At 50.6% G+C, this 8,731-nt stretch overlaps 2 protein-coding genes across 2 annotated transcripts; both read right to left on the bottom strand.

The window, feature by feature from the left end:
* LOC119364943 (GEM-like protein 4) lies at positions 1–1,503 on the bottom strand. Its single transcript, XM_037630516.1, has 3 exons — positions 1,045–1,503; positions 858–926; positions 1–743 (listed from the first exon to the last, which is right to left on the bottom strand). The coding sequence occupies exons 1-3, from the start codon at positions 1,220–1,222 to the stop codon at positions 286–288; spliced, it is 705 nt and encodes a 234-aa protein (XP_037486413.1). The 5' UTR covers positions 1,223–1,503; the 3' UTR covers positions 1–285.
* Positions 1,504–6,128: 4,625 nt separating this feature from the next.
* LOC119364942 (putative GEM-like protein 8) lies at positions 6,129–7,347 on the bottom strand. Its single transcript, XM_037630515.1, has 2 exons — positions 7,002–7,347; positions 6,129–6,891 (listed from the first exon to the last, which is right to left on the bottom strand). The coding sequence occupies exons 1-2, from the start codon at positions 7,192–7,194 to the stop codon at positions 6,437–6,439; spliced, it is 648 nt and encodes a 215-aa protein (XP_037486412.1). The 5' UTR covers positions 7,195–7,347; the 3' UTR covers positions 6,129–6,436.
* Between the last annotated feature and the right edge of the window lie 1,384 nt (positions 7,348–8,731).

The following is an 8,731-nucleotide window of genomic DNA, read 5'->3' as shown; positions in this document are numbered from 1 at the left end:
TTTTGAACAACTGCCTTCCCATTCATTCACATGCAGCACGGTTAATTTCTTTGTCCATCCTAGTACAAATTAAGCAATCGCTTGGAAAAACATAAGCCAATCCAAATCGTACGCGGAAGGATCCAAGTTGCTCCGATCCGAAATAAGATCGAGCAATTCCAGCCAGGGCTGCTCCTGCTGCTCCACAGCAAAAGATGGCGCAGCAGCAGCGGCAGCCCGCAACTCCACTTCTCATCGTGCCGACGGAACAAACGGCGGGCCTCGCGTCTTCCTCCGCCCGGCTAGTCATTGCAGCTCGGCACCGCCGATGACCTGCTGCATGTACTTGCAGGACCTCTGGTAGCTGACGAAGCCCATGAACCAGAACTCGAAGCCGTCGACGGTGGCGACGTGGATGTACTTCTCCTCTGGCCGGTCGACGTTCTCGCTCGGCCGCACCTTGTCGATCCGCTTGAGCGGGACGACCACCTTGTAGGAGACGCGCGCCACGTCGCCCCTGGGGGAGGTGACGGTGACGGGCCGGTCGCTGCGGAAGGCGATCCTCTTGGTGGAGACGAAGAGCATCCCGGCGATGGGGCCGCCGGTGGTGTAGAGGTAGCACTGCAGCGCCTTCACCAGCCGCTCGCCCTTCTCGGCCGTGAACGCCTTCCGGAACACGCGCTCGATCCCGCCGGCCTGCAGGATCTTGGCCCCCAGGCTCAGCTTCCCCTTCACGGTCTCCGATATCTTGGGACCCAGGGTCACTGCATACGGTGAACAATGTTGGTCAGAACACAAGCACCTTTCACGCACCAACATTTAACAGCCATTGAATTACAGAAGAAACATGCATGCACGATCGAGTGCGTGCTACTCACCATGCTCACGGAAGCCTTGCGCCCTTCTGCTCAGCTTGCTCACCCAGTGGACAACCTGACCTTTGCTGCCTGCAGAATCAACACACAATTTAATTAGCATAAGCCTCAACATCTTTGCTCTTGCATGCATGCGTCAGAAGTTCGATGGCAAAATATGGCCATGCATGCATGAATGATCGGGACCTACTGTGCTTGTAGCCGAAAGAAGTGTAGGGGCTAGGATTCGTCAAGGAGACAGCAAGGTGGTCGCCGTCGGCCTTCCTGAACGACTGGCCGTCCCTGGCCGACGGCGCCTTCTCCTCAATCCCATACGCCTTGGAGGTCACCGGGACTCCCACGACATGGCCGCCGCTGCTCGACTTCATCTTGGCTGGCTGCTGCAGGAAGCTCGACGAAGAACGAGCGATCAACTAGGTCCGGCGTGCGTTGCGCTGCGCTGGTGGTGGTGGCTTAACTTAGCGAGTAAGGTATCGGGGATTGGTACCGGAGTGCCGCTGCGGTGGCCGGGCTTTTATAGGCGGCCGCGCGCGGTGGTGGATCCTTTTGGCAAAGGCAGCGGACATGCGGAGTCAGCAGCCGGGCCGGCCGAGTCACCGGCGGATCAGAAAGGCGCGCGCGGTCGTCCACGTTCGTGTGTGGAGCTGGCCGCGTCATTCCTTGGCTAATTCGGCCTGGCCAACCTAGCTAGAGACGGAGCTTTAGCGGCCCTTGGCCCTTGCCCCCTTTCCATTTCCATGGGAGGGCCAGGTGCAGTATATTCATTTGCTCGAAAGCGCGATTCGAGATTTCTCTATGGGATCGGGGCATGGCATGGCGAGATGGCTACGTGCGGTGGGTTCTCTGCCGCTTTCCAGGAAGCGCCCCATGTGCCTGCACATTCTCGCTCCCACCGGATTACGGGTAAAGGCGGGTGGCGCCGTGTCGGGGGCAACAACGGACCCCATCGATGCGCAGTGCAAGGACCAGTAGGATGCATAAGTTTTCTTGTAGGGATCGATGCCATGCCTGTGTAGATGACTTTCGTCTCGTGCACTGCACTCAGACAGTATACTACTGTATCTTCCTGCAAAAAAAAAAAGTATACTACTGTATCATAATATCAGTAACATGCATGCATGTAGACCATATATGTGCATGCACGTGGACCATATATGTGTACACATCATCTAGGTTTGTAATGTTGACGGTCCAACGCAAGGGCGGCAAGAGTTTGTTCCCGAGATCGCTGCCGCAATGGACCTCTAACCATGATCCATCGATTCATCGACGTGGAACCAGGGCGAACATGACTCACTCACAGCCATTTCACTGAAAATCGACCAGAACACCGCTAACAACAGTTTGGCAGTTGGTACTCTTCCAAGCCGAGCTTGCCCACCCATCGAAGTTTCCGCTCGTGCTACCCTACCCACAAATCTACACGTCCTGTTCGGAGTCAGACCCCACGCAGCACCGAGTCAGCATGCCTGCAGCCTCACCTAACATCGCATGTAACCGTCGGCCCGAGGCGCAGTGCGTGCGTGTCCACCCGGTAGCGGTGCACCGGCAAGCGCGGCCGGCATGGGCGCCATACCGTCTCTGTCCCCCGGATTTGAACCGGCAACCACACGGGCGTTGCGAGGTCGGCCGCTGCACCGTCCCCGAATCTGCGAGGCTTGGTTCATGGTTTGTTGGGCGCGAATGAATGCGCGCGCGCGCGCGCGACGTCGGCCGGCCGCGTTGTCTTGTCACATGGAGAGCCCGCAGCTACCTACTCTACTCGTCGGAGGCAGATCTTGGCTTTCGGGTGGGGCTCGCCGCCGTCTCAGCGTATCTGCGCCGCGGACTACGTGTCGAAGCCGAAGCGGAGATGTCGCGGCGAGGGAAAGGGAGATCACGAGACGAGATCGGTTTCAGGCCGACCAGTTCCGTCCTTCGGAAAAGATGGAAAATGGCACAGCGAAATAGTGGTAACGGTGATGTCCTGCGTTTTATCGAAAGGAAAAAAGGTGATGTCCTGCGCCTACCCCCAATAATACTCCTGCACCTACGATGCAGATGTAAACGTATGAATATTTTTCAGTGTGTTTTATTAGGTCGATCAAATGCTAACCCAGAATTCATACCAACGACCTTTTGATGTGCTACATAGATTTCTAAACTAACACGTGAGTGCATGAATCTTAATAAACTTGGTATGTTTTGAGCCATGGTAGGAGGAGAGCAAGTCACTCTTAATTTGTGGGTTGAGTTGCTCTTGAGAGAAACTTTAAACACAAAGAGCTTTATCTGCTACTCCCTCTGACACCATGACAGTGTCAAAATACGTCTTATATTAAGTTACGGAGGGAGTATCTTGATATACCCACCCCCATTCCCGCCCTAGTTCATCTTGATTTCTGTCCCCTCTCCACCCCGAGAGAGGAGGCTGTGGCGGGTAGGTCTTTTAGTTTTTGTGAGGAAGAGCGGGAAGAGACTAGAGGTGATCTGATGGCAGGAAGACAAGGAAAATGGCAATCTAGGCCTAACAAGGGATGACAAGGTGATGTAGTAATTCCAGTCAGAACACGTTCTTGGCAGGGCAGGAAGAATTATGGCAGACAATATAGCAGAAACTAGGATCAATATATGGGAAAGATGGAGAAGGAGGATTTAGAGATGGTTTCTATGGGAACAATATTGGTAGTAGTGGTGCACATGTCTTTCGGTTGAATAGAGGTGTAGGTTTCCCCTACTCAGACAGGCTATCGGGGTCAAAGTAATGGAAGATTGCAAGGTTGGTTTGGACGTTTGGTAGCAACCCCTTTATGCCTAACCAATGTGTCTGGAGCACAACAAGGGGTACAAGTGGGAAAATCCAAGCCCTTCTAATCAAAAAATTGGTGGAGTAGCTTAGATGAGGAGTTTGCAGCAGTCGCGAGTACAATTTTCTTCCTTACCAATTCATAATTTCCCTCAGTTGGTGCATGTTGGCTTGGGAATGAGGCTGATGGGTTTTATGCCAAGTGAACATATGGCACAAATAGTATCTCATGTCTAATGTTCCTAAAATGAATGTATTTTTTGTGCCCTTAAATGACAAAGAGGTGTCCACCAGAGAGTTTGCCCACAAAGGAGAGAGCAAATATGGCAGAATGAGTGATCAAATATGTGGCAAGTGCAAAGAGATTGGACATGGGAATAAAGACTTGAAAGGTAATGTCTATTGTGTGGTTTGCAAGAGGTATTCCCACGGGACTGAACACTGTACTGCGTTGAAGCAACCTAAACCTGTTGCAAAATATGTGGGTTTTGGAGCTAGAGAGTTGGGCTACATATTAGTCTTGTATGGGCGTATCGATGTCATTGGGCTTGTCATCCAAGTTATACAGAGGACGAATGTTGCTCATTATTATTTTATCTCTTGATGTTATATGATGAGTTAATAGAGACGCCCTTTATCACAAAATAAATCTGATATCTAGACGGTTTTCTATCTTCACTCTCCGGGTGGGGTAGAGAACAATGTTAAGTTCAGGTGCAAGAATGGCCTTTTGGTCCTGTTGTAGTAATGGGTTCAACCCTACTCAAGGTCCCACCCCCTATCCTACATGGCATGCCACATCGGTAGTCAACAAAATTGAAGGATATTCCACGCAAGTCAATGAGGTGAACAAATAGTCCAAGCAAGCTGTCGTGGGTCCTAGCAAGCCACCTTGGTCAATGGAAGTCCAAGTAAACATTTATGGCCAACAAGTTAAAGAAAGAAGACCACATTACAAAGTAGCAAAGAGCCCGAGCCCAATCAAGAAGGCCTTCAAATAGTATAGGGATTCTCTACATAGTGGGCTACAACCCACCTTCTAACTAGACTAGAGGCACATGAATCAAAGGACGGGAAATTATCTATAGTTCTACCCTCCTACCTCGTCTCCTCAAGGGTAGCCTTGGTCATTTGTGAAGGACCCCTAGGCTATATAAGGTCCTCCATGGGCATGTAAAGAGCTTTGCTGCATCTACATAATTTTTTCTACGTAACCTACGAAAAAGTTGAGGTGGTCAGATTTGGTTGGGAGAGAAAACATGCCCACTCCTACCCACTGAAAATCAGGGGGACCTAATTAGTTTAGGATGGAAGGAACATAAGTTTACGTAGTTAGATTACGTAGGTCTAGCATTTTTGGAATGTAAAATACCGACCGTGGGGAATCCTCATCGTGTGAAAAGTTATCAACCCATGAGGCTAGATGGGCCTGCCTAAATTAAGTTTTGACCAAAGCAGAAGGCAAGGAACTGTAAGGCATGTCAATGCCGAAAGGATCCTTACGCTGCGACGCCGCTTATCTTGTCAAGCTCGGAGTCGCCGGGGGTGCAAAATCTTGGCTAACAATATGACATATGTCTAAACTTGTTGTATGTGGTCTCCTTGCATCACTAGTTGAAGGTTGCCTCGACAGCATGGCCCGTCACAACCTTATGTTGTTGTATCATAAATAATTTGGAACGAGCAGAACACAAGCCTTCAAAAGTGTTTGGTTCTTGTTACCAAAAGCTTGTATGATGGCCGAAGCAAAGCAATTAGGAGAGTTGATATTGGAAGAGTATGCTTTCGGTTTGACCCTTTTTCTCTCTCTCTCTCTCTCTTGTACATGTTATAAGACCCTACTTATATTAAATAAACATGGCAAAGCATTTGCCTTTGTTAAAAGAAAACAGTTGCAGTGGACATACAGTGCCCATTCCATATGAATCCTTCTCTTATTAATTACTCATTATGTTCTTAAATATGGTTGAAGAGAATAGTATAAAATAGCCACATGCATGTGTTATCAGAATATTCGATGGGAATCAGCTGGCGAGGCCATATATTGCAGTATTAATTTCGTTGGGATTAACTTAATGGCATTCACAAAAAAGTGTGATGCTTAGAAATATATTTGGGACATACCCCTGAATATGCAGCTAGCTGTCACCACTTGTGGTTCCAGGTCCATGCGTCACCGATAGACATCCGGTGTTCTTTGGTATTGTTCCACAAATTTTGTTCTCTCAGTGCTGTTTCTTTTCTTCTGTACTTTTCAGTTCAACAAATAACGTAGGTTAGGGCAGTTGCATACATTACAGGTGTTTCTATGAATTATGGCCACTTGACAGCTCAAGTTAGGTTTGATTTCTCTTGATAATATAAATTCACATCTTTATGTAAGCATACACAGCCTGTCTCGGCCTGAGCTTTAGCTTTACAGGGTTTTGAGAACATTTCCTCAAAGAAATGCTGAAAAAAAGAGACGGGCTGGACGCACTTGCAAGTTGTAAAGAAGTGGAACAAACAATTCACGATTTTTCTCACTGAACTAGTGCATACCACACGTTTATGATGGCAGTTTTGCCGTGGCGACTGTACCATACACATACAGTACTTCTTCAACATGAAGAATTTTTCACGCCCTAAATTAAATTTCTCCTACCATTTAAGTATACCGGACTTGCTCCAATGCCAAAAACGACAAGCAATCCACCATGAAACCCTAACTTACCTATGCACAACATATTAACCGGACCAGCACACACACAACACAACACACACAGCGCGTACGTGCTTCTTTGATCAATCAATGGGGTCAGAGGTGCGACTCCGCGATGGCCTGCTCGAGGTGCTGCAGGGACGCCTGGTAGCTGACGAAGCCCATGAACCAGAACTCGAAGCCGTCGTCGGTCACCAGCTGGACGTACTTCTGCTCCGGCCGGTGCTGGTTCTCGCTCGGCTTGGCCGCCTTCACCCTGCTCAGCGGGACGGCCACCTTGTACGGCACCCGCACCGTGTCGCCCTTGGGCGAGGTCAGCGCCAGCGACCGGTCGCTGCGGAAGGCCACCCTCTCCGACGATACGAAGAGCATCCCGGCGATCGGGCCGGCGGTGGTGGACAGGTAGCACTGCGAGGCGTTGAGGAGCTTCTCGCCCTTCTCCACGGAGAACCACCGCCGGAAGACTTTCTCCACGCCGCCGGCCTGGAGGATTCTCGCGCCCAGCGACAGCTTGCCCCTCACGGTCTCGTACAGTTTTGGGCCGAGACTCACTGCACAAGGACATATCTATGTTCAGTGTCTAATTCACAACTGATGAACCTACATATGAACAGGAAAGGCTACAAGATTCATCCAGACGGACTGGAGAAGGAGGACTTACCATGTTCTCTGATTCCTCGAGCGAATTTGTCCGCTGCCCTGCCCGATTTGCCGCCGGTACGCGTGCTCGTCGAGTATTTTGCATCACCGTGGACATTGGTAGCTCCATCGCTGGTGAACTCGGGCTCCTCGATGCCGATGGCAGTGCTGCTCACTGGGATGCCGATCACATGCTCGTGTCCTGCCTTCTCCATTTCCTGTTGGAATGAAGAACCGAAGGCTTGTTTCTCTCGTAAGACGCGGAGGCGGAGAGAAGACTTTGCTCTGCTTCCTTCCTTTGCGCCTCAGTTTCCGGCCTCTGTCTTGAGGTTGTTGCTGTGTCTGTGGGTTTGTGGGTTGGTGCTGGAGCTCCGTGCTCTGAATGGGAAGGAGGGGGCGCCTTTTATAAGCTCTGGACGGAACCTGTAAAAACTTAACTAAAAGCCGGGTGTTTATCCAATTAGCTTTTGAATAGAACAGTCACCCGCGCCCACCAGGATTCTGGATAAAACAAGTGCTTCCTAGGTGGAGCTGGACCCCTAGTGCCTGCCTAGTGTTGTGCTGCATGTGCAAGGGTCCACTGCGAAACTTTTGTGCGTGTCACGAGTGACATCTAGTCATCCATGCATGGACCATGATCGATGATGCCTTCAACCAACCGGCTGTCACATGCACCCATGCAATTGGGGGCACAAGAAAAATTTGCCATTCTTAAGGGCAACTCCAACATGGATCACCAAAATGCGCCTAAATGTTTGGATCAAACAGTTCAGACATTTTTTTGCCATCCAACAATCATTAAATTTGTCTGGACCAATCCGGACGTTTGAAATCTCACAAATTGGAATCAAACGTAGGGGAGATTTGCGGGCGTCCAGACGACCGCCACGTCGGACTTCGACACGCCCAATACACCCACAAACTCCACCCGAGCTCACTAATTTGGACATTCCCATCAATGTTCTCATGCGAAAGCCATCCATTTTCCATGTCTCTGTCTCGATCATCGCCTCCCTCCTACCGTTAGGCGGTCCATCGGAGTGATAGAGGTACCGCTGGAGGACCGTTGATCATCGCCCTGCCGGAGCCAAAGGACCCGAGCATGGAGGCCGCCCGGAAGGTCGCAGGCGTGGAAGGCAACGTCTGTCGCCACAAGGCGAGAAAGAAGTCTGGCAGTGCGTAGGCGGTCGGTTAGAAAGGACCTCATCCGACATAGCTTGTCGCCACCCTCGTGTGGCCTGCACAATCGACGGTGTGATCGTCTCAGCCGAAGCCATCCTACTACTACACCTCCCAACACTTTGGTATGCAACAATCGCCGCAGCAGTCCGCGTCCTCCTTCACCTCCAGCCATCGAGTCCCGTTCACTGTTAACCTCAACACCAATTATGTCTTCATGGAGTCGCATTTGGCGGGGCTTGTCCAGTCGCAGATGCCGGATGTGGATCGCTCATCCGTCGGTACCCAATCACTATTTACCGCAATGCATCATCCAAGTGGGACGGGGTAGACGATGACGCAATGATGAAAACTATCCACGACGCGGACGACTACGAAGATGGACAAGCGAAGGACTTTTAGCCAAGGAACACTCACAGCCAGCGGGACACCCAGAAGTCAGACATGGATCCAAACGAGCAGTGATCATCGTGTGCCGACCCAAGATGAAGCGGAGGGGGCTAAATTTCACTCAAAAGAAGGATGAATTGTTGTGTGTGGTATGGTTGGCCATCGATACATTTTAGGGTGCGG

This window comes from Triticum dicoccoides, chromosome 2B (assembly GCF_002162155.2).
Source record: "Triticum dicoccoides isolate Atlit2015 ecotype Zavitan chromosome 2B, WEW_v2.0, whole genome shotgun sequence".
NCBI classification, from domain to species: Eukaryota; Viridiplantae; Streptophyta; class Magnoliopsida; order Poales; family Poaceae; genus Triticum; species Triticum dicoccoides.
The sequence above is the reverse complement of the archived record's forward strand: the minus strand, read 5'-3'. Positions and strand labels throughout refer to the sequence as shown.